The sequence below is a fragment of the Elephantulus edwardii genome, unplaced genomic scaffold, assembly GCF_000299155.1.
Source record: "Elephantulus edwardii isolate Elephantulus edwardi_28Jun2011 unplaced genomic scaffold, EleEdw1.0 scaffold00115, whole genome shotgun sequence".
Lineage (NCBI taxonomy): Eukaryota > Metazoa > Chordata > Mammalia > Macroscelidea > Macroscelididae > Elephantulus > Elephantulus edwardii.
The window spans coordinates 10,893,412-10,919,101 of NW_006399865.1; the positions used below are offsets into that span (position 1 = coordinate 10,893,412).

A 25,690-nucleotide genomic window follows, 5' to 3' on the forward strand; every position below is an offset into this window, starting at 1 on the left:
GCACATAACAACAACAACAACAGTGGTAGGAGCAGGACACTGCGGGCATATCAGTGTTGCTGAGCTCAGCCTAGACCAGCTGGCCATTTCTGAAAATATTCAGGTCTCTGCAAAAGAAGGGCAGCATCAAGCACCTACTTTTCAGGGCTGTTGGAGTTTTAGCACAGCATTTCAGGTACATGCCAGTTGTTCAAATGATGATTATTGTAGATGTGGTCAGTCATAAATAGTGAAAGTTGCTGCTAAAGATGTCAGGCTCTGGGCATGCACTCCTGTGAGCTGCACTGGGCTAAGAAGGCCTCTGGGTTGGCCATCGTGTTGAGGAGAGTGCACTTTGGGGCTCACCAACACACCAAGAATGCCAAATTGTGTTCTTGGGATCTCAGTGATTCTTGTTAGGAAAGCAAGACTATTTCACCCCACATAAACATCTCTTAGTTCTTCCCTGATGGTAGTCGTGTTTCGAAATCAGAAAACTATTGTCTTTGGGATGACTTTCTATAGGTTCCCAGAGCTCAGAATTTCACAGGTGACAGTTTAGTTTGCAGTGATGTGCTGACTAACTGGTTCTTGGGTGGGTGTGTGTTTAGTATAAATATATAACTACAAGCCTTATTAATTAGTTAATGTAATCAATTAATCTATGGTAATTAATGTTCAAAAATAACACGTCTGAATGGTTCAAATAAATAAAAGCCTTGGTGTCTAGCATTTGCCAATTTCTATGGTATAAACACCCCCACTACGATTTCAAGCTAATGCCAGTTTAACAATGGCCTCACAAAATTCTGGAGCTCCCAGCAATGAACCAGAGTGGGATCAGTGACTCCAGTATCCCTCTAGGTGGCTGCGGACCGTGGGCTCAGGGAGTTCAGGAGACCTAGAACCTTCTTCCTACCCCAGCACTGGGGCCAGTGCATCTTCTACCAGTCATTCCTGAATATTCTACTTTTTCTTCATCTTGCTCTTTCTTATATCCTTTCTTCCTTTCTTTCCCTTATGTTGTTGGAAAATGAGGCACGTTGAGAACTGTACTTTTCCTAGAACTCAAAAGCACGCCATCTCGTACAAAGAGTATGCGATGAATCCCCTGAAATGCATTTGTTCAATTTAACAAGAGCCTGGTGAGTGGTGAGCTGCTGAACAAGATGCTGTGTGTCGCGATTGCTTTGAAATCACCAGTGGTTCTGTGGGAGAAAGATGGGCGGTCAGCTCCTGTTGAGATTTCCAGCCTCAGAAATCTGATGGAAAATTGCTGTAGGTTGGAACGGACTCAATGACAGAGAGTTTGACTTGAACTTAATATCAAGTTAAAATTGCTATAAACCATTTTGAAAACGTTATCCTACAAATTTGCTAGATTAGTGACAACTTTCGTGAATTTTAGCCTTTTGCTAATATTCTCAAGTTGCAAATACAAGTACACTTCAGTGGCACTGCTGCTTTTATCCCCTTAGAACACCGGAGCCGGAGTGATCGCCGGGAGCAGAGGGCCGCTGCTCCCCTTTCCGTGGCTGCTCCCCCACTGCCAGCCTACCCACCAGCTCACAGCCAGAGGAGGCGCGAAGCTAAGGACCGTCACTTCTTAACGGTAAGCATTGGCCAGCGGGCAGCCCTGTATCTGCTTCCTGGGAACTCGCCCCCCTCATCTGAGTTGGTCTTGGGAGTCACTGTGTCTTCTCTCAGCGAGGGAGGCTGAGTCAGCTGAGAGACCATGTCCTGGGTATGTGGGAACAAAATTAATATTTCTCTGTTAGTTCTTAAAAGGAAAGCCTTAAAAAAAACTAGAATGAGGATGCAGGCATAGTTTTTAGCTCACTAGTTGCATGAAGAAGTAAAGCAAAAATAAAGGACTGTAAAATCAGGGTGGAAATTTAGCAGATTCTGACTCATTGTAACCTCACAGAACTGCCTCTTGAGGTCCAAGGCTGTCATCATTATGAACATTGACTATGACATCTTTTTCCTGCTGAGTGGAGGGGGGTTTTGAACTGCCAACTTTATAGTTTTTTTGCACTCAGATTCCTTATTTGTAATATGGCGATGATGATGACAATAATAATAATAATAATAAAATAATAGTATTAGTAATAATACCCAACTAAAGGGTTTGAGAATTAGCTGAGATACAGCATGTAAAGTGTTTAAAGCAGGATATCTAAAAGCCCCAAAATGAAGGAGTCATGGAGGTACACAGGTTAACCTCACTAGCTGGGAAAACTCTAGGCAGTTGTGAAGGAATTTAAATAGGAAAAAATTCTATTTGAAGAAGAATCATCTCATCATTAGATTCTCTCATTGAATTGAGCTAGTTGTGCAGGGTAGCTTAGTGCCATGGGATGTCATCACCTTGCCCGGGTGGGTGTGGCTGGATTGCTGTCCAGCCCCTGAGTATGAGTCGCAGGGGATGAATGAAGCTTTGAATTCCTGAAAACACAGCAGCTCAGATTTTCCTTCTGGGGCCTTGGTGAGGATATTGAACGCATAGTGCATCTGAGGAGGACAGAACTGAAAAGTAGGGCCTTGGTTCTGTGACCACGTCAGCCACACTACCATTTCCGAGTGTCTAAAGTCTAAAGAAGGTCAAACAGTAGGAATGCAAATTGACATTTCTATTCAAAATTAAATTTCTCTGTAGCATGTATGGCTTTATTATCTGCAAAAAATGTGGAAAATATTTGGGTCACATGTTGCCAAATAAGCAGACAGCTGAAAAACAGATTAATTAAGTGAACTGATACAATATATCCATATCAAGCATTGAGAAAATATGTTGTTATTTTAATTTTTTTAAATTTACAGCTAAGTGGTAGGTACCATGTCCTTTTCTGATCAGCACGTAAATCCTAAGTACCATGTTGCAATCATTTCTTGCTGCATTGTGGGCAACACAAGGATAAGACAGGGGTAAGAACCTCTCAAAACCTTCTGGTTCTTTATATAGAGCAGTTGTACATGCTAGTGATTTATCAAGGCTTTACTCAACACAAGTTTGTATTAAAGCTCAAATTTGCTTGCTGAAGCATTGGCCTTTGATGAATCATTTTTTCTGCATAAAAATGCTAAAAATATTTTCCCATTCATATTTATGGCTCATGAAGTCAGGGCTTTTTGATAGGGAGAAAAATTCTGAGCTCTTGCAGGAATACCATAAAAATATAACCCATTGTCATAATCTCCATGGTTTTACATAATGTCTAACTAGTCCCTGGGCTCAACTCCTAGCACAATTGTTGACAAGGTTCAACCCATCCAGAGGTAACTCAAAGGTCATGCATTGAGATCCGTTTGCAGAAAATTCTAGCCTTGAAAATCCTATGGAGTAGTTCTACTCTGTGCACATGGTGTTGCCATGAGTAGGAATCAACTTAAAGGCAACTACAACCAAAGAAAGGCTATAGGAAAAGGCTTAAAATAATGGGTAGGAATATGGGTGCTTCATCCACCCAACAAACATCAGTAAGAGAGAGCTCTCGCTCACACTTACTTATGTAAACTTTATGGAAAGAAAGTATGCCCCTCAAAATATCATCATTACTATCAGAAATACCAAAGTAACTCAGGAGCATTTGTAACTCTTTCATTTGTTCAGTTGAATTCGGGTTGTCGGGTTCATTAAAAGACTTTCCATGGAAATGATCCCTTAGAATAGGGCACATGTCTGCATTCTGTGTACACGGCCTGTTTGACTGCAAGAGAAAAGGCTTCAGGTAGAGTGCCAGGAAGTGTGCAGCTAAACTGCTGATTAGACAGTTTGTTACACTGCAACTCACTTTTGTTCATTGAAAGTATTTGAGTCCGTTTTTCTTCCCATTTAAAAAAGTTTATTTGATGGGATTCTGATATACAATTGTCCACAACAGTATAGGCTAGTGAATGTTTAGTTTTGAATGGGATAGACTCTAAAGTCAAAATGCCCAGATTGGAATTTTCGCCCTGCCACTTACCTGCACAAGTTAATCATTTCAGTGCCTCAGGGATAATAATATTTATCTCAAAGGTTTGGCATGAGGATTGAAAGGGTTAATACATGGACATGGTATTTGATGCACAAGAAGCACTTTATACTTATTAGTAATTATTATTGTTACCAAGTCATTGAAGCATCTGTGATGCAGTGATAAGATCATAAATAAATCTAACTGGATTTAAATCTCAGCTCCAAAACGATTTTGGCTGTGTGCTTTGGAAAGTTCTGTTTGAGGTTAATTTTCTTTACCTGTAATACAAGGGTAATAATTTCAATTTTACAAGGTTGTTAAATGACTTAATAGGATTTTATGTAAATAAAATTCTATACAATCTTAGTATACTGTGTACTTTTGTGTATTGTACTGTGAAAGTCTCCAGTACAGTGCCTGAAATATTAGGAATCTGTAGTCTTAATCACTTAACATCGAATGTTTACCACCAAAAGAAAAGGCTATGATAAATACTTAAATGAGAAAATAGAAACCTTTACATCCTTTCTCAAGAGCAGTTATCAAAACTCTTAAGTTGTTCAGACCCTTTGATTCAACAGATCTACATTTAAGATTTTACCCCAAGTTAATAATCAAATAATATGCAAAGATTTCTTAACAAGGAAGCTCAGCAAATACTGTTTAAAACAGGAAAACTGAGCATAAACATCCTAAATGTCCCAAAATACAGATTTAGTTCCATGAATCCTGATATAGGCATTATCGTTGTTGTCAGGTGCCATCAGGTTGACTACAACTCCTAGAGATCCTGTGAACAACAGATCTGAACCGTGCCCTATCCTGTGCCGTCCTCATCGTCTCTGCCCTGTTCAAGTCCATTGTGGTGATCACTGTGTCAGTCCATCTTGGAGAAGGGCTGGAGGCGTGTCTTCCTCTCTTTCACTGACCTACCTGTCTCAGCATGATTCCTCAAGGCCTGGTTCCTCTTGAAAACATGTTCAAAGCACAGAAGAGGAAATTTCATCATCCTTGTGTTTTAGGAGCACAGTGGTTGCACTTCCTCCAAGTCAGATTTGTTTGTTCTTTTGTCAGTCCATGCCATATTCAGTACTCTTCTCCAGCACTACAGTTCAAAGGCATAAATTCCTCTCCTGTCATCCTTATTCACTGTCCAACTTTCAGATGCATAAGAAGCAACCGAAAACACCATGGCTTGGATCCAGTGTGCCTTACTCTTTAAACTGACACCCTGGCTATAAACTGACATCCAGAGTTCTATTATAGAGAGGTCCTTCACAGTAGATCTTCCCAAGGCAACATGCCTTCTGATATCTTGACTGCTGATACCATTGGTGTTGATTGTGGATCCAAGTGAAATGAAATCATTGATCATTTCAATCTTTTCTGAATCTAGCATGACATTGCCTGTTGGTCCAGTGGTGAGTATTTTGGTTTTCTTGATGTTGAGATGTGACTCATGTTGAAAGCTGTAGTCTTTGATTTTCTACAGTTAGTGCTTCAAGTCTTCTTCACTTTCTGTGAGCAAGGTTATGTCGTCTCCACAGCACAGGTTGTTAATATATTGAGTCTTTCTCCAAGCATGATGCGTCTTCTTCATATAGTCCATCTTCTCAAATGATTTGCTCAGAATACAGATTGGGCAGGTAGGAAAAAATGATATAACCCTGATGCACACATTTCCTGATTTAAAACCATGCAGTGTTCTCTTTTTCTATTTGGACAACTGGTTCTTGGTAGGGGTATAGGTTTAGCATGAACACAATCAAGTATTCTAAGAAGGCCATCCTTATCAATGTTAGTCATAATTTGTTATGATCCACACACTCAAATGTCTTTGAATAATCAATAAAACACAAGTAAACATCTTTCCAGTATTCTCTGCTTTCAGTCAAAATCCACCTGGCATCAGTAATGATATTCCTTGTTCTATAGCCTCTTCTGAATCCAGCTTGACTGTCTGTTCCACTTATGTCCTGTTTGAAGCTGTTTTTAAAATAATCTTCAGCAAGAGTTTATTTGCATATGATATTAATAATATTATTCAATAATTTCTACATTCTACTGGACCACCTTTTGGGAGAATGGGGGGAAAATATGGATCTCTTCCAGTCAATTGGCCAGGTAGCTGCCTTCTATATTTGTTGGTAGAGACTGGTGAGCACCTCCAGGGTTTCATGTGTTTCCTCAAACAACTCAATTGGTATTTCATCCATTGATATCTTCTAACCAAAGATGTAGTCATAGACCTTCTTTTTTGACAATGCATTCAGTGCAGCTTTGAGTTTTTCCTTTTTCCTGATCATTTCTTTCTGAAATGGTTCCATGTCGACCAACTGTTTTTGGTACAGTGATTGTGTTTATTCCTTTCCATTTTCGTTTGTTGCTTCCTGAATCATTCAAGATTTTGCCCATAGACTCCTTCAGTATTGCATCTGGAGGCCTGAATTTGTGCTTCACTTCTTTCAGTTTGAGAAATGTTGTGCATTCTTCCTTTTTTGGTTTTCTAACTCTAGCACCTTGCACATTTCATTATAATACTTTGGCTTCTCGAACAGCCTTTTGAAATCTTCTGTTCAGATGACTTCTTTTTATTCCAATGCAAGTTGACATCCATTCTGGTCTCTTCTCTTTTTCTGCCCTTCTTTCTTCATGGATGATGTCCTTGCTGTCATGCCACAACTCATCTGGTCGTTGGTCATTAGTGTTCAGTATGCCTTAGATGATTTTTAAATTAATTTAACATACACTCAAGGCCATATTTTCTTGTGAACTTGTTTTAGTATTCTGCAACTTCAATTTGAACTTGCATAGGTGTAGTTGACTGTTCCACAGTCAGCCCCTGGCCTTGTTCAGACTGTTGATATTCATCTTTTCCATCGACCCTCTCCCCAGATGTAATCAATGTGACTCCTGTGGAGTCGTTCGGTGAAGTCCATGTATATAATGGCCCTGTATGGTTTTTTTTTTTAAAAAAAAAGAATTTGCATTGAATATATCATTCATTTTACAAGAGTCTGTCATTCAACCTCCAGCCTCATTTCTGTCACCAAGGCCATATTTTCCAACTACTAGTCCTTCTTGGTTTCTAACTTTTGCATTCTAGTCACCAGTTGTTATTCATGTATCTTGATTGCATGTTTAATCAATATAAGACTGCAAAGGTTGGTAGAAACCATCCATTTCTTCATCTTTGGCTTTTGTGGATTTTTTTGTGTATTTGAATGATGATTTCATTAACAGAATGCCCTGAAATGTAAATGGATTATATACTATAATGGATAGATCTTGAATTGCACACCATTCTGCTTTGTGTTTTCTGGCATGGTACTTCATGGGTTTATCTGAGTCAAAATGGCCAATACCAGTCCATGTCAGCTCACTAATGCCTAGCATGTCAATCTTTATGTATTTTATTTCATTTTTTACCACCTCCAGTTCTCCTAGATTGATTTATACTTCAACATTCCATGTTCCAATTATTGTTAGATGTTTACAGCAATTTCTTCTCGTTTTCAGTCTTGCTACAACAGCACATGAAGGTCTTTTTGGGTGAAAACTTTCCTCCATCCATGTCATTATTATAGACTCTACATTGAGGAGGCAGCTCTTTCCAAGTCATATTTTGGGTTCCTCCCAACCTGAGATATAATCATGGGATTGATTCCATTAGTACAGAAAAAAAGCCCCTCAAACAAAAAACCATGATGCCAAGGCCTATACATTTTTCTGTCATTAAATATCCTGTAATAGTATTTTTAATATTATATTGTATCCCATGATTATATCTCAGGTTGGGAGACTAAGGTGTGCTTGATACAGGCCATGGTCTTTGCTATCACTTGCTATGCATCAGAGAGCTGGACAATGACTAGGGTGACAGAACTGATGATTTTGAGCTGTGGTGCTGGAGAACAGTATTGAATATACCATGGACTGCTAGGAGAACAAACATGTTCATCCTGAAGAGGGTGAAACCGGGCTGCTCCTTGGAGGCAAGGATTCTGAAGCTCTGTCTGACATACTTTGGACATGTTGTAAGGAGAGACCGGTCCTTGGAGAGGGACACCATACCTGGGAGATGTGGAGGAACAGCGAAGGAGAGGAAGACCCTCTATGAGATGGATTGATTCAGTGACTGGGGTAAATGGGGTAGGTGTGTTGGAGACAGTGGGATTGGCACAAGATAGAGAAGGGATGTGGGTTGTTGTATATAGAGTCACTATGAGTCACAGGTGACTCAACGGCTCATAACAACAACAATCGTTTCCATATGTCTTTGACTTTCTTCACTCTTCTTTGCTCCACACAGGCAGTAACCAATAGTTGTACTTTATATGGCCACTAGCAAACATTTAAGTGTCTCATTGCTACTTACCAATGTAAAGGACAGATCATTGCCATTGTGGATTATGTTATGCAGTTAACCTTGATGTCCTCCAAGGCGATGGTCCTAAGGTCCCATGACCCAGTCCTCCAGGGTATTTGGTCAGTGTTAAGAGTTTTACATAATACTGCCCCCTGTTGACTCCACTGTCTATATGACTATACTTGTAGCATAAATTTACCACAAGCTATATACCTGTGGTTTCCAAAGTATGTACTCAGGTATCCCAGGGCACTGTAGCAAGCTCCCAAGAGCACCATGGGCTAGTTTACATTCTCAAAGGAAGGATATCTGTGTGATGACATGTGGTGATGGCTGCAAAGTAACCTTATAGTGCCTACAAGTGAGACAAGGGAGCACTTAGTTTCTTGACATTTAATTTACACTAGAGTTTCTCCTAGTTTCCTAGCTAGCTTAGCAAAATTCTTTGTCATTTGAAAATTCATGGAGTGTCTCCAAGGATTGTTGCAAGTCTTAGTCAACTTGATGGCATCTAACGACAGCAAAAACTCCTAATGAAAGTCCATCTGAGAGTCTTACCTCATCATGTATGGCAAAGGAAGTGATTTCAAGGAAAAGGCCTTCTCCTGGAGTCTGAAAGTTCTATAGCCATATTTAGTCTTTGGGAAATCTAAGTTATAGAATATCTTTGGTTAAGAGACCACTATACATCTGAGCTGTAGAGAGGAAAAATGGGAACAAACCTCTCCTAATCCACATTTTCACATAACAACTCAACCATTTCTTTAATTCACCACAGAAAGCATAGCTTTAGGCTGGTAAAGGACTTAAAAAGTGGTTTGGGTGTGGCTGGGATATAAAATGTACTATAAAATATAAAGTTTACAGTAAAAATGCTGTTCAAAAGGGCCACATTTATTTATACATGAACCACTCAGCCCTGCCAATTCCCTCACCACCACAACTACTCCCATTCCTCTGCAGTGGTATTCTTTACCAATTCCCTGCCTAAAGAATAGTGTGCACATCTTGGGTAGACAAGAAGCAGGTATGCAACAAGGTAAAGAAAGCCAGCCAAGGGGCAAGGTCTGAATGAACAGATTCATACAGACAGACATAAGGATTATATTAGCCTGGTTCAGTGAGGTCTAAACTAAGCTAGCTTTGGCAGAACTGTTGCTCTGACTTGCCCTAAGGTCTACAATGCCACTTCAGGTTCTGCCACCAATGCCAAACCTCTTGTTTCTAAGGGATTAGCCAAGGCCCACAGAAGGAGCTAGGAAGCAAATGTCTTGAGCAGCTAATGCTGTAATACAGTCAATGCTTTACACCTATATTAGGAACTAGCCTCAGCTTCCAGCATAAACATCTGCCAAGAATAATATTCACAGAGAATTTTGCCTCAAAACATCAAGATAATCTTTCTATCATCTCTTCAACTGAGTATATTAGGTTATTTCCTTAATACTAATCCTTCTAATTGAAAATGTGATTTGGAAAAACCTTCCAGTGCACATAACACTGAAGCTACAGTCTCCTTATTAATAACTAAATAAATGGGAAAGTCCCTCCGCATATTGTCGGAGCAGCCATTCTGATGATGATGATATCCTCAAACTTGGAAAAGCTCCAGGCCAGTGGCTGTTTTCTGAGGAATCACTACTGCACTAACATGAGTAATGATGTGAGTACCTATGTTGAGAGCCATAGACCAGGTAGAGTAACCACCTAGAATAGTTGGCTCTGCACCACTCCCCAGTCAAAAACAACTCTCTCAAGCAGCGAGGTCCAGAGAAGGAGTGCAGGAGACAGAGATGGTCACACTTCAAGAGAACCATTTAAAAATGATAATAAATTTAGAGAGGAAAACGTGCAAATACAACCTCTCTATAAATCTTCATTAAAATAACAATTAAAAAACATATACACACAAAAATGGCAGTGAGGTAAAAAAAAAAACAAAACACACCTGCCAGACCACCAGATTATACTGCCAAATAAGAATCATATTTAACAGCTATAATTCAGGTGCCAAGTTGAAAAGAGGCAGACTTGAAGCTTAATAAAAACCAGGGAGGTGGAAAGGCATATTGGGTAACAAAGGCACGTGTGAGAATGGTAGGAGCAAGCTACCATTCACTGACACCTCGTCAGAGTCTTTGCTGCCTAGTCCTTGGCCTGATACCTTCTCTCAGAGGGAGATAATATTTGTAAACAGAGAAGCTGTGAATGGATACAGCAAAGAAATAGACTGAATGGACCATTTTATTATGCCGAGAGCATCATTGTGTTGACAGAACAGTCTGGGATTACCCTGCGATAGCAGTTGTAATTTGAGGGCAGGGAGATGATGGAGTTCAAGTGAAGGGAGTAGGCAGGAGGACCCTCAAGTTCTAGTTTATCAATTATAGCGAACATTGAACAGCTTGGTCCCAGTCTTACTCAGAAAAGTGGATGCTCATTTTCTGGTCTACATCGACTTCTTCCAAAACCTTGACAAATTCTGAGAAAGAGATGGCATGGTCCCCATCGAGATCTGCTTCTTGGATGGTCCTGTCTGTAATCATCTCCAGCTGTTCCTCTGAGGTGTTTGATCCAACCATCATGCGTAATACCTGTAACAGCTCATCACGGGAGATCTTGCCATCTTTATTCAAATCATATAGTTGAAAAGCAAAGTGCAGTTTGTTGATTCTGCTGTTGAGGGGTTCTGGCCCATTCACATCTTTGCTTTCTTCATTCTGATCAATGGGTCTGAAATAAGCCAAGGTTTTGATGAATGTATGGAAATTTACTTGGTTACTTCCTTCTGGAAAGAAGGAGCCGATGATGAGGTTGCCTAATGGGTTGATGGCAAGTTCTGGAATCTTCTGAAAATCATCACGGGTGAGAGTGCCAGTCCGTCGTTTGTCCAATCTGGTAAACCGTTTATGGATTCGGATGATTTGTCGATGGGAAAATCCCGTCTCCTGCCTGATCTCCTCAAGCTCTTCCTCTCGCAGTAATTTAGAGTTTCGCAATCCCATCCTCAAGCCCAGAGTTCCTCTGGTAACAGCAGTGCCTGAAGTAGTGGTGGGAAACAGTAGTTTGATTGTAGAGCTAAAGACAAAAAGAATATAACACAAATACTGTACTTGTTAGTAAATTTGTTTTTCACAAAAAAAAATGAACAATTCTGAAACTATTTTATTTGCATACTAAATAGAATGACTACATATGCTGTTGTTGTTGTTGTTAGGTGCCGTCGAGTAGTAGACGACTCATAGTGGCCCTATGAACGAAAGGCCTGAGCACTGTTCATTGAGTTTCCAGAGGCAAGCCATTTTGGAAGTGGATGCCACTCCTGCTTCCAAGCTTGTTTTAATCAGGAAGCTCCACCAAACACTGTCTACCATGGGTAACCCTTATCACATAAATCACAGTGCTCAGCATAAATATACTGTGGATAATAAGAACCAGATTTCTTACTGTTGGATAAAAGAGTTAGCAATAAGGAAAGGAGGACATCTAAAATGAGTCTTGTGGTATTGGATTAAAATCTAAGGTAAAAATGCATATATATATATATATACACACATACATACATACATACACATGTGTAGATGGGTAAATATAAAAGAAGTATATATATGCACATTTAAGTATGTAAACAATCATATATTTCCTACTTCTGACATGTGAAAGAGCCTTAGAGACAATGGTATTCTAGTAACATTAAGCAGATCCTATGCCCAGATCTTGTTTCTAAACACAATTCTCTATTAATAGAAACCAGAGCTCCCTGGAGAATTGGTTTGTTCCAAGACTGGGGAAGAGAAAATACAAAATAAGTCTGGACTATCTTGTGGGGTCAGAAAGTGAAAAAGGAGTAGGAAATCAAATGTAAAACCTAAAAATATAAAGATCATGAAAGGAAAAAAGGGGGCAAATTTAGGGCATTGATAGTCTATCAAACATAACTAAAAGTGTACAAACAGAATATAAACTAGACCACTGGGACTTTCTAAATATTAAACACTTAAGTTCATCAAAAGATTTCTCCAGAATAGTAAAAGGAGAACATATAAGAGGAGGGAGGAGTAAGGCTGATAATAACATTATTTGACAAAAGATATTAAATTGTAAAATTTAGTTCTTGAAAAAAAGACACACAATCTTATTTTAAAAGGAGCAAAGGGAATGAACAGACACTTCGCCAAAGAAGACATTCAGGTAGCCAACAATGTACTGAATCGTTGTTGTTCTAGTTGTTAGGTACTAACAAGTCAACTATGACTCACGGCAACCCTACAAACAACAGATCTGAATCTTGCTCTATCTTTACAATCATTAGTTATTAAAGAAAACCCAAAACAAAACAAAACCACTGTCACCGAGTTGACTTTGACTCATAACAGCTCTCCATTGGGTTTCTGAGATTGTACATCTCTCTAGAAGGAGATATCCCATAACTCTGACCTTAGTAGCCTAACACTTAGTGCACTACAACACCAGAATTCCCTAATTGGCCATAAGACAGATTCCAATCACAACACCTTTGCAATAATAGCATTAACTTTTTTAAAAAACCCACCACCACAACAAGCAGAAAATGGGGAGATTGGAACTCTCTGCTAGAAGGACCGTAAAATAGTATAATCACTGTGAAAAATAGTATGACAATTTCTTAAAAAGTTAGAAGTACAGATACCATATACTACACCAGTCCCTCTACTGGTTATAGCTCTTAGAGAAATAAGACCATGGCTAGAAAAGATGCACACCCATGTTCATTACAGCATTATTTACAATAACGAAAACATGAAAAGATCCTAAGTATCCAAGAGCAAATGAATGGCTAAATAAACTATGCTACATACACATAATGGAATGCTATACAATGTATGTAACAATGCTGCATGAATCTTGAAACATCTCTCAACATAAATTAACTTGGAGGATATTAAGCTAAGTGAAAAAAGTCTATCACATAATTACCACTTGTATGAGACCACACATCAGCAGAGAACTACCAGAAGTCCAGGCTGGGTTTAGAAGGGGTCGTGGTACTAGAGATATTGTAGCTGATGTTAGATGGATCTTGGCTGAAAGCAGGGAATACCAGAGGAATGTCTATCTGTGTTTCATTGACTATGCAAAGGAGTTTGACTGTGTGGATCATAACAAACTGTGGCTGACTCTGAGAAGAATGGGAATCCCAGAACACTTGATCGTTCTAATGCGAAACTTATACTTGGACCAGGAGGCAGTCGTCAGAACAGAGCAAGGGAACACTGCATGGTTCAAAATTGGGAAGGGCGTACGCCAGGGATGCATCCTATCTCCATACCTTTTCAGCCTATATTCAGAACAGATTATCCGGGAGGCTGGGCTCTATGAGGAGAAATGTGGGGTCAAGATTGGTGGACAATTTATCAACAATCTGCGTTATGCGAATGACACAACCCTGCTTGCTGAAACTGAAGAGGACCTGAAGCGCCTGCCTGAGTTTAGGGCTGTTGTACATAGGGTCGCTATGAGTCGCAAGCGACTCAACAGCACATAACAACAACAACAATATGAGACTACAGAAAGAAACATTCTTAGATGGATACCAGGGATTGGAGAAGGTGAGAGGGGAAAATCATTGACCAGATAGTATTGGCCTAGTGGTGAAAAGCTGTGCTGCAATCCTAAAGGCATGAGGTTTGAATCCACCAGCTGCTCTGCAGGAGAAGGATAGGCAGTCTCCTCCTAGACAATGTACTGCCTATGAAAACCTGCTGGAGGGGCATCTATGGGGTGGTTCTGACTCAAAAGCACACACCACCAACAGACAATAGGCATATATATTAACTTGGGTATAGAGAAAAAAATATAAGGGAGCACAATGCTACCAAGCCAAATGAAGATAGTAGATGTAGCACAAAGTAAAAGTATAAAAAAAACCAAACCCAAAAACCACCCCTATAAAAAAGTACTATTATGTGTATAGTAGTGCATATTGGAGGCAAAGTTCTAGAAACTTCTGAGCCATATAACCAAACACTTTAATAGGCTGTCATTGAGCTTGAGGGCTTAGGGCCATAGATGAGTGAGACAGCTAGGTCAACTGGCATAAATAGTGCATAAAGACAATATTCTACAGTCTGTTTTGGTGAGTAGTGACTAGGGTACTTTAAAAAAGTTGTGAGCAGTCGTCTTAGATACAATTATTGTTCATTTTCAATCCAAAGCAAAGAAGAGTGATGCAAATCAAAGACTGATAGAAATAATTAGTGCAGAGGACTAAGGGATCATGCAAACCACAGCCTCCACTATAATGAGACCAACAGACCTAGATGGTGTCCTGGTACCATTACTGACTTCTCTAACTGGGATCACAATAGAAGGTCTTGGATAGAGTAGGAGCAAAGTTTAGAACAAAATACAAGGTAATAAAAAAAGACCAGACTTACAGGTCTGATAGAACCTCAGTGACTAAGGCTTTTAGGCACCCTTCAAACCTGGAACTGAACCTACTCTTGGAGATCACATTTCAGACAAATAGGCCTATAAACTAAACAGTAGCATCTGGGAAGAACTTGCTCCTCAGAACAATCAACCAAAAGAAACCAAAAGGATAGTATTTGACCAAAAACAAAGCTCAGAAGGTAAGAAGGGCCAGGGAAGATGGGCAAATGAAAATGAGGAAACCAGGAAGAAGATTGCTGTTACACTGAGGAAATTACAACAAAATGTGTACACATTTTTAATGGGAAACTAGTTTGCTCTGTAAACCTTCACTCAAACCACAATAAAATGTTCAATAAACAACAGGGGGGACTGTTAGAAGTACACAGAGCTAGCCTGAAGTAGGTCTCCGTGGCCAAATCTGAGATATTTTGAGTAACAGTAAATAATGATAGGATTAATTTTGTACAGGATTAATTTTAACACAAAGAATAAAATAAATATCCATGAACCTATACTGATAGAAAGAAATAAATAATTGAAATAAATAATTGGGATCAATAAATCACCCACTGAATAGAAAAATAAGTGAGGACAATAGAGAAGTTCTGCTCAGAAGAATTCTAATTCATGTATAAAGAATGATAGAATTTAAAAATCACCATTAACCAAATTCTTTTTCCATGTAATAATCGAGAGACACTAAAATTAGTTAAAGTATGTTGAGAAGCATGAGGTTCATTTCAAATAGAGTGACAGTGACGACACTGATTGCCACCACCTCTCTCTCCATCTGCCTGCCTATATGCTCTTTATGAAAGGTAGAAGACTCTTGGAAAATGACTGTGGATTATCATAAGCTTAGGTAGTTGGTGACTTTACTTGTAGCTGTTCTGATGTGGTATTTTTACTTGAGAAAATTAGTACAGCGCCTAACATACAGAATTATTTAGCTGTTGACCACAGCAACTACTTATCCCCTCTATATTCATTTTCCTCCACGCTGCAGACTTAGTCCAGCACTGCAGCCTTTTTTAAAAAACAGGCACGGCCACCAAATGCTGGTTGACTATAAACCAGAGACACCCCCCCCCAGCTCATAGCTCATTGTTAGCTAAATCTGGAAAGTCCAATCACCTGACACCTGCTTGTGGAGAAAAAAAAAAAAAGTCAAAAACCAACCAAACATCAAGATGTGAGAAACCAACTTCTGCAGCTTGGAGACTCCTGTGAATTGGTTTGACTCTGGAAGATGGTTTCTCACATCTTGATGAAGGTTACATATGGAACGTGTGGTTGGTTTTTTTGTTTGTGGTTTGTTTTGTTTTTATACATAAGTCATGTCAGTTGATTGGACTTGCCAGATTTAGCTAACAATGAGCTATGGGCTGGAGGTCTCTGGTTTATAGTCAACCAGCATTTGGTGGGCGTGCCTGTTTTTAAAAAAGGCTGTAGGTCCCGAGAGCCACAGGCCCGAGGGCCAAGTGTTAATTGATTTTGGAATGAACTTTCTTTTAAGTGGTCTCTTTGCCGTACTGAAGTAACTTGGGTTGCTGTGATGCTGAACACTGTCATAGGTGTCATAGGTGTATCAAACACCATAATGGTTACCTATCGTGGACAGTGTTTGATGGAACTCCCAGATTGATTCCAGTTTGGAAGCAGGAGTGGTATCCACTTCCTAAACCACATGCCTCTGGAAACTCTATGAACACAGAGAAACGGTGATAGTTATAGAACAGGGTTCAGGTCTTTTGTTCATAGGGTTGCTATGAGTTGTACTTGACTCAATGGCACTGAACAACAACAACTCATTTTACAGGATCACCAGAAGCAGTTTTCTCCTGGGGATACATCAGCTCTCCTGCTTGCTTCCATACCCTAAGCTGTGGAGCCAATCTTAGTATGACATCTTATAGAAGAGCAACAATGGTTTCAATTTTTCGGATTGGACTGAGAGGTGGGAAATAGCAAATACACTAGAATCTTAGACACGAGCAAGGCAGGGCAAACAGAAACCTACTCCTGGCACAGTGTACTTTGTTCGAGTCCAGAAAAACAAAAGCCACATTAATTATTGTAACAAAGAGAATATAGGGATGTTATTCTAAACCTGAAAATAACTACAGCATGATCTCAGCTTATACAAACTATAAAAAGCAGCCACCAACCCTAGGCTCTGTGGAACAAAAGAAATGGTTGATGTTATTAGAACCTGACTTAGAGGAAGTTCTGGTGGCCTAGTGGTGAGAAGCTGCACTGCAATCTCAAAGGCATTGAATCTACCAGTTTCTCAGTGGGAGAAGGATAGGTAGTCTCTTCCCGTGATTTACTGCCTCTGAAAACCCACTGGAGGCTCATCTATGAATCAGTTCAGACTTGACAGCACACAACATTATGGCAAAAAGAGGTACAAATGAGGATAAGCGCAGATGAAGTCAAAAGGGTTCCCAGAACCCAGATTCCTTGGCCTAGAGGATGCCCTGCCCTCCTACGTGCACTGGAGTCTTTCATCAACCAGGAAGTCCAGGAGCCTCTGTGCCCAACAGTTTTCACCAAGTAGTCACGATTAGCCAGATCTGCCTCCCTCCCTCCCCAGGGGTGAGCTAGTATCAGGCCAAGCCAGCCACTATTCATTGGCACAAACTCAGGTATGGTCTAGATAAGAAAGGCACTCCAATGTCCCAAGAAACCCCAAGGTTTTAGAGTTAACTCTCAGGAAACATAGGGCGCTCTAGTGACCTAGTGGTAATAATAACAGCAACAACAAGAGGCTTAGAGGAGCAGAATCCCAACTTCTGAAGAAGGGCCATGGCTTGGCTGATGCTGGCAGCTCAGTGATGTAGAAAAGTACCTCTGCAGAGCTCGGGCTCGGACCCTTGAGTAGTGGGCACTACCTGACAAGTACTGTCAGGATACACCACGAGCTCTAAAGAACGACCCACAAGATGGCATTCAAACCAGTGAGAGAGGGGCATGGGATAACTGGGACTGACTGATAACTTTAAGTAGGCACGATGGGGCAGGTTCTGAGAGAATGGAAAAAGCCGATAGTTGAGACCACCTGCTGCTGCTGGCAATAAAAGCCATTGCTGGGATGCTACTAACCAGAGCAGTGAACAAAAGGAAGAAGTAGCCCCTTCTTTTTCCAGCCTCTAATCACCAAAAGCAGCAGTGCCTCTCAGGGAACAAGAGGCAAAGGAGAAATGTTGTTTGCAGAATCCCCACATCACAGAGCAGAATACAGAAGAGGTTCGGAGCAGAGAGCTGATTGCCTCATGATTTGCATGATAGTGAATGAGCCTGGCTTATGTTAAATAGTGTGAAAAATACATAAAGAAAATTCCTTGCTGCAGACTTTCATTTTGGAATTCTTTATTGCTTTCTCTCTTAAATATTAGCCTGGCTGTGGAAGACCCTATAAAATTACTCGTCTATATACATCATTAGAGAATATTCTCAGGCTGACATTCTCTGGTTATATGTGAGATGTTTTCACTGTTCAAAGTATAGGCGGACAATGAAATATTATTCACAATGAACAGAAATGGACTGTTGATACACACAACAATATGAATGGATCTCAAAGGCATTATGTTCTGTGAAAGAAACCAGTCTCAAAAGGTTAGATACACTATGATTCCATTTATATGATACTCTCAAAAAGACAGAAATCCTAGTGATAGAAAACACATTAGTGGTTTCCAAGGGTTGTGGAAAGGGGGGTAATGTGACTTGTAAAGGGATAGATACAGCACAAGGGAATTTTTTTGGAGACTAATAGATTTGGGTTTGTGGTAGTGATTACAGGAGTCTATACATGTGATAAAATTTATAGAACTACTAAAAATGTCAGTAAAAAACAGAATAAAGGTAAACAAGCATACATGGCTTGTGTGTGAGAAAGTTTCCTTTTTATTTCTTAAAAAAAGAAAGATTGCTGTAGTGAGATCAAGTGTGTTGTGGCCTTGCTGCACTTTTGCCACATCTGGCTGAAACTGTCAATGAAAAGCAACTTCTCTTCCTTTGCCACAAGCCTCTGAGCACCCCCTGAGGGCAGGGCATGGAGGCTGCAGGAGGAATCTTACCCTCCTCCTTGGCTTTTCTGTTGACTTACACTGCCAACTCCTCTGAATTGAGTGAGGAGATTTGTGCTGTTTGTGAAAGTTCAAAGACTCTTTCTTCCCTGGACCTCAAAGACTAGCCTGCTTCCCCCCCATTCATGTTGTTGATTTGGTACCAGGAACCTTTGAGAATGGATGGTGCTGAGTGGCCCTTGGCAATGGCTCCACTAACTGGCACGACTGACCATAGGGGATGAATAAGATACTCCACATTGATTATGATCCACTGGCCCCTCTTCTGTGTTCTTGACAGTTCTGTGAATGAATGACTGAGCTGACGATGTGGGCATTACTTCTATAAGTGCCTCAATGGTTGGTTGGTTTGGTTTTGACTTTATGAGTAAAGGTGATAGAAATCTTTTTTTTATAAGGTTTTTTTATGTATGTACTTTTCTACTTTTGTATACTCAGGAAGAAATTGAGGGATAGATATGTTTATTTAGAATTTGCCAGGCAGTTTCCAAAAGGGTGTGTTCTTTTACACACTCATCAGCAATTCATGAGAGTTTTATTTGCTCCACATCATTGCCAATACTGGGTTCTACCAATATTTTACATTTTATCTTCTCTGCTTTATGGTAATATATCATTGTTGTTTTCATTTGGATTTTCCCAGTGATGTGGAGTGCTTTCAACTAAGTGTCCTTTGTATATTTTCTTTTGCTAAATGCTTCTTGGGAGAAATGAGAAGGTGGTGGATATCCATTAATATCCATTAGGGAAGAGAAGTAAAAAGTAGGATTTGGGAAATGAGACTTAGGAATAATACGGGAATTGTCCTAGTCATGGATATTCATACTCTTTAGTGTTCTAAATAAATATTAATACATAAAGTAGATAGACTAGCTGGGAGTGTGGTATGATAAGAGGAGTTTAGGGAGAGGGCATGCAGAATGAGAACACTTGGGAGAGAGAAGTGTGTTCAGGGTACAAGGGTGGGGTGTCATGTAAGGAGGCAGTACTACATTCAGGCCCTTTGGGAAAGCATGAAGTCCCAGCACCTGGAAGGGAGTGGTGCTAAAGGACAAAGCAGGAAAGATTTAGAAAAGCAAAATTATCACATGTCCCCTCAATTTGTTTTCCCATTATGTTTGTTTACCTTGACAGAAAGTGGAGTTGAGGGGAGTAGAAAGGAAAACACAGTATGAATTGAAAATTATACTATTAAACATGTTTGAAAGAAAAGAGACAGTGCTAACCAATGGCAGATTTTTGAGAGTGTCTCAAGGGAATAAAAGTGTTATGTAATTGTAGCAGCAAGAATGATAGCTGAAGAAGGTCTTCTTAACTTGCTTTCATAAAGATCAACACAGCTCATATATAGAGAGACAAGATACACTGACTCTTATGAGGATAATCTAGGCAGCTCACAGGCCATAGTTCGTACAGAAATGAGGAGACTTGGCTTCAGGACAAATAAGTCCCATAATCGAACAAAAATAGATCCATGGTTACCTCATTAGTAGCCCAGTGAAACTTGCAGTGACATTTTCATTCTAAGGTTTATTCCATTTGAATAGATACAGTTTTCTGTAAATAGTTCTCAACTTTTAAGACTGCATGATAGTAATATACCAGCTCTGAAAATCTACTGTAAGTGCCATGTGGTATCAGTTAGATCACAAACCAAAGCCAATTTTAAAAACATTTCCTGCTGGAACTCCCACAACATTTTAACAGATGTCTTTTTGGAAAGTTTTGAAGTAAAATAAGCCCCTATCAGCATATAAACTAAAACCTAAAAGAAAGTAAAATATGGGGTCAACGGGGTGTTTCCCCCCGTTCTGGCTATAAGAGAAAGATTTGGGGAAATCTTGAGATCTTTGGAAGTAATACTTGTTCATAGCCACTAAAATTAAAATTAAATTTAAAAAAAGAACTTTTCTCATACACACCCCCCCCACAAGAAAAGTTGAGGTTTGAAACAATATCCTTTCATTACTCACAAAAGACATTTCTTTCTTTGCATGCAATTTCTGTTGTATTTGTTGTTGTTGTGAACACTGATCATAAGTATAACTCTAGCTTTTGTTAAAGCAGTCTCATATGAAGCTAGAAAAATAATATGAAGGTAGGGTCAGTTATTGGTGTTGTGTACTTTCGAGTCTAAACCAACCAATAGCTGACCCTCCAGCAGGTTTTCAGAGGCAGTTAATTGCGTGGGAGAAGATTGCCCATCCTTCTCCCACGGAGTAGCTGGTGGTCTCGAACAGCTTGCCTTCGGTATTGGAGTGCACTAGGCTACCAGGGACAGATAATGGGATGAGTGTATCAAAGAAACATCTTTTTGCCAGGGACAAGATGGAACATAATTGGTAGCACCATTCTAAAATGGTGCAACTTGGAATTTGAGGCCTTTCAAAACCAGTGCAAGGAGGGCCAGAATGGAAGCCTAGAAGAGGAGAGGGAAGTTTTATATTTGTTACTTCCCCCAACATTTTATTATGAAACTTGTCAGAAGTTGAAAAATAATTAAGGGAGCTCTACTGGCCTAGTGGCAAGAAACTGTACTGCAGTCCCAGAGGTATGTGGTTCGAATCCACCAGATGCTCTGTTGGAGAAGGAGTGGCAATCTCCTCCTGTACCAGTCAGATCCGAACTGACGGTACACACACAAAAAATAATAACATTTTTTTAAAGTTAAAAAAATTATAGTGTGGATAACCATAAACTCATTAGAGATTAATAATTTTTTAATCTGATCATTTGTTTCCACTGGGGTTGATTTTTATTCTCTTAAAAAATGTTCTTGAAAGAATGAGTGAATGGGTGGTCTCCTAACAATATTTCCCAAAACTTATTCTGGGGAAATCACTGCCACTGTTGCACTGAGTGGTAATTCTAAAATCGAGAGTTCCTACAGGTCTACTTCTAGTACCTGTTGTTTTGGATGCTTCTTGCTCATGCTGTTTTATCTCTTTCTGTGCCTTTTTCTATTTGACTTTGTGGTAGATGCTGTGTTGAAAACTAAGTGTGTAAATAATTTGATGTTATTTCTTTTGGAGAGGAGTTTTGTTTGCTTATGCTAGGTACGTGAGAGTGCTCACAATACAACAAATATTTATTGAGCATTGTTGAAGTGATAGGAATATACTCATAAACAAGAAACAGCTTCTGCTCTTACAAGTATTTCTCTGAATAAGCAATCGGACTCATTTAAATAGGCCTTCCAGTCACTCAGGAAAGAGGATGCTCTAAAAGACTACACTGAAGCAGTTACTAATTCATGATAAAATAAAACTATCACCCATTTTGATATTATAAATTTGAATACTTGAAATTCACAGACAACCTGTAGGGACTCAAATGTTTATGCCTAAGTGGAGAAATCAAAGAACACAATTTTTCAAATTTAACATAGTATCTAAAGTAGCCTTCACATGCTAGAGGTTGAAGCTTCTATTAATAATATAGCTGAGAGGCTGATTATCTAAGGAGGAATTGGTCTCTCTGCTGTGTTGATAAGGGAGCTCTGGTGGCTTAGCAATTAAGGAGTTGCTTTGCCAACCCAAAGACAAGTGGTTCAAATCCATCAGCTGCTCCCTGGAGAAAGATGGACAATCTCCTGCCATGCAATTTACCACTTCTGAAAACTTGCTGGAGGGTCAGCTATGAGAAAGTTCTGAGTGGTTGGTACATAACAACAATAACGAGCTATTGTTGATAGGTGCTCTAACCTCCAGCTTGTGAGATCGAAATCTAAGCTGTGTAGTATAAATAAGCCATAGAAACTAACTTCATTATGGTAACCAACACTTAACATTCTGGACTGGCTCTTAGAACTTCCCATCCTTAGTCATTTCCAGGTGTTGCCTTATGCTTGGACAGTCTTCTGGAAGAGATGCAAACACAGACACACACATACACTCCATTCCCCATCCCCCACTGCTGGAAAAAGATATTTAACAGGAAAGCTGATTGAGGAGATGTGAGACCAACTAGAAAAATTAAATGTATTTCTTCAACGAGATGGAAAAGGCAACCTCCAATTTCATTTGGAGTGGAAAGAGACCCGAAATAAGCAAAGCACTCCTTCAAAAGAGAAACAAGGTAGGAGGCATCTCACTCCCTGATTTCAAATCCTACTACACTGCCATGGTGGTCAAGACAGCGTGGTACTGGTACAATGACAGATACATAGAGAAATGGAATAGAATTGAGAATCCAGAAATCAGCCCATCTACCTATGGTCAACTGATTTTTGACAAGGAGATGGAATCAGTTAAGTGGGGAAATGACAGCCTTTTTAACAAATGGTGTTGGCAAAATTGGGAAACTATCTGCAGAAAACTGAAGAAAACCCACATCTCATGACATACACAAAAACCAACTCAAAGTGGATCAAGGACCTAAGACTAAAACCAAGGACTGTAAACTTTACCAGAGAAAATCTTGAAAGAACTATAGAAGCCCTAATCCACAACATGAATAGTCTTCCAAGCATCCTGAAAAAACGACAACCAAGAAAGGATAACATAGATGAATGGGACCGTCTAAGAATCAAATCCCTGTGTACTTCCAAACACTTCTCCAAAAGGGAAAAAGAAAAGCCACAGACTGGCGAAAAAAATATTTGGTTGCATTGGGAAAGACAGTTGTCAGGGACCTCTCCAGAGTACTGAAGAGCAACAGCGTCAGTCTGGAGACTAAGGTGTGCTTGATACAGGCTGTAGTCTTCACAATTGCTTGCTATGCATCGGAGAGCTGGACAATGACTGGGGATGATAGAAAGATAATTGATGCCTTTACGCTGTGGTGCTGGAGAAGAGTGTTGAATATACCATGGACTGCTAGGAGAACAAACAAGTTTGTCTTGGAGAAGGTGAAACCAGGTTGCTCCTCAGAGGCAAGAATTTTGAAGCTTCATCTGACATATTTTGGACATGTTATAAGGAGGGACTGGTCCATGGAGAGGTACATCATGTTTGGGAGGGTGGAGGGACAGTGTAAGAGAGGAAGACCCCTGCTGAAATGGATCGATTCAGTAACAGAGGCAATAGAGGTAGGTGTGCCAGACAGAGACAATATTAGGTTGGCACAGGATAGAGCAGGGTTTAAGGCTCTTGTACATAGGGTTGCGATGAGTCACAAGTGACTTGGCGGCATATAACAACAACAATGACATGTCTGATAAGGGATATATATCTAGAATTTATAGAATACTGAAGCACCACAACAAGATAAAGGTAAATAACCCAACTGCAAAATGGGCACAGAATATGAACAGACACTTCACCAAAGAAGACAAAAAACGATGCCAAACAAACATTTTGAAGAAATGTTCAAAATCCCTAGCTCCAGGAGAGAAGCAAATCAACACAACTATGAAATACCAGCTCACCTCAGTAAGAATAGCAAAATTTAACAGAGCAGCAAGCAACAAATGTTGGCAAGGTTGTGGAGAAACTGGAACCCTTATTCACTGTTGGTGGGAGTGTAAAATGGTACAACCACTCTGGAAGGCAATATTGCACTTTCTGAAAAAGCTGGAAATAGAAATACCATTTGACCCAGCAATTACACTACTGGGAATATACCCTAAGGAAACCAGAACTGCAATTCAAGCATATATATGCACACCCATGTTTAGTGCTGCTTTATAGCAAAGAGTTGGAAACCACCCAAGTGCCCATCAATAAATGAATGGATAGAGAAGCTGTGGTATATTCACATATATACAATGAAATACTACGCAGCACTGAAAAACAAAAGCTCTTGAAATATTATACAAAATGAGTGACCCTGGAGGACATTATGCTGAGTGAAATATCTCAGTCACAAAAGGACAGAACAGGACAGACATTGGGTTAGAGCAAAACTAAGAAGAGAAGGGATAAATGATGTACACTGCATTGAAACTGATGAGGGAAAGAACTGTTTAAAAGGAATATATGATTAGGTATTATTTCCATGACAAGAGTCTAGAATAAGAGCTGCATAGGAAAGTGGGGGGGGGGGGCGGAAGGGGAGACTGTATAACAATGAAAGAATTTTTTTTCTATTTTCAAAGAGAAAAGCAAACTGGGGAGAGGGGTGATCATGGAGGAAAATGTGCTACATTGAATGAATGAAAAATACTTTTTTAAATAAAAAAATATGTTATTAGTATGTTTTCTGACATTGTAACTTCTTGAATACTAGAGATATATAAGATACCAAATTTGGTCTGAATACATAAGACACCAAAACCTTTGGCTTCCTTGTAGCAGGTCCCCTTTCCATAGGGACTTTGCTTTTAGACCCCCCTTGTTCCTGGTTGGTTAAATTGTCTGTTGTATTCACTTCAGTATCTATTGCCTGAATACCGTATCTGTCAAAATGGCCACTTTCTATAAGGGGGACATAGACTGTACAAATTATTTCTCATAAATAACATTTATATCAGAGTTAACTGGACTGAGGGGATGGCATTGCTCTGCTTGAAAAACATGAATGGAACCTGTCAGCTAAAACGTAGTAACTGAGAAGAGAATTAGACCTCAGATTTTCCCCAAAGAAATGCCTGCCTGCATATGCTTCAGAATAACTCATCTAAACAATTACTAAAAAAGAATAACTCGAGTCTTACATCAATACTGAGCATTTGATGAACTAAATGTTGGTATGATTTTCTCCGTTTGTTTTTACCTATCTGCATTAAGACGGTAAGTATCCTTGGTTTCCATCATGTCTCCTTCCTTAGATCTTGATCATGACTCTTTATTTGGGTTGTCCACCATTGTCAGAATTCAGACAAGTTATCATACAAGTGAACAAATAATATTTGCACTCTCACATTAAGGAAGATGGAAAGGAAAATTAAATTAAATGTGGTCTCTGGCTCTAAGAATTCAGTCTAACAGATG

The 25,690-nt window shown here is 39.6% G+C and overlaps 1 protein-coding gene and 1 pseudogene across 1 annotated transcript in view; one reads left to right on the forward strand and one right to left on the reverse strand.

Annotated features, from left to right (window-relative positions):
- Positions 1 to 25,690, forward strand: part of NHS (Nance-Horan syndrome (congenital cataracts and dental anomalies)) — a 386,812-nt gene that overhangs the window by 341,803 nt on the left and 19,319 nt on the right. The window contains exon 4 of the mRNA XM_006892433.1: positions 1,458 to 1,591. Coding sequence (XP_006892495.1) covers positions 1,458 to 1,591 — 134 coding nt within the window. The remainder of the gene's footprint in view (positions 1 to 1,457; positions 1,592 to 25,690) is intronic.
- LOC102843698 lies at positions 10,728 to 11,315 on the reverse strand (annotated as a pseudogene).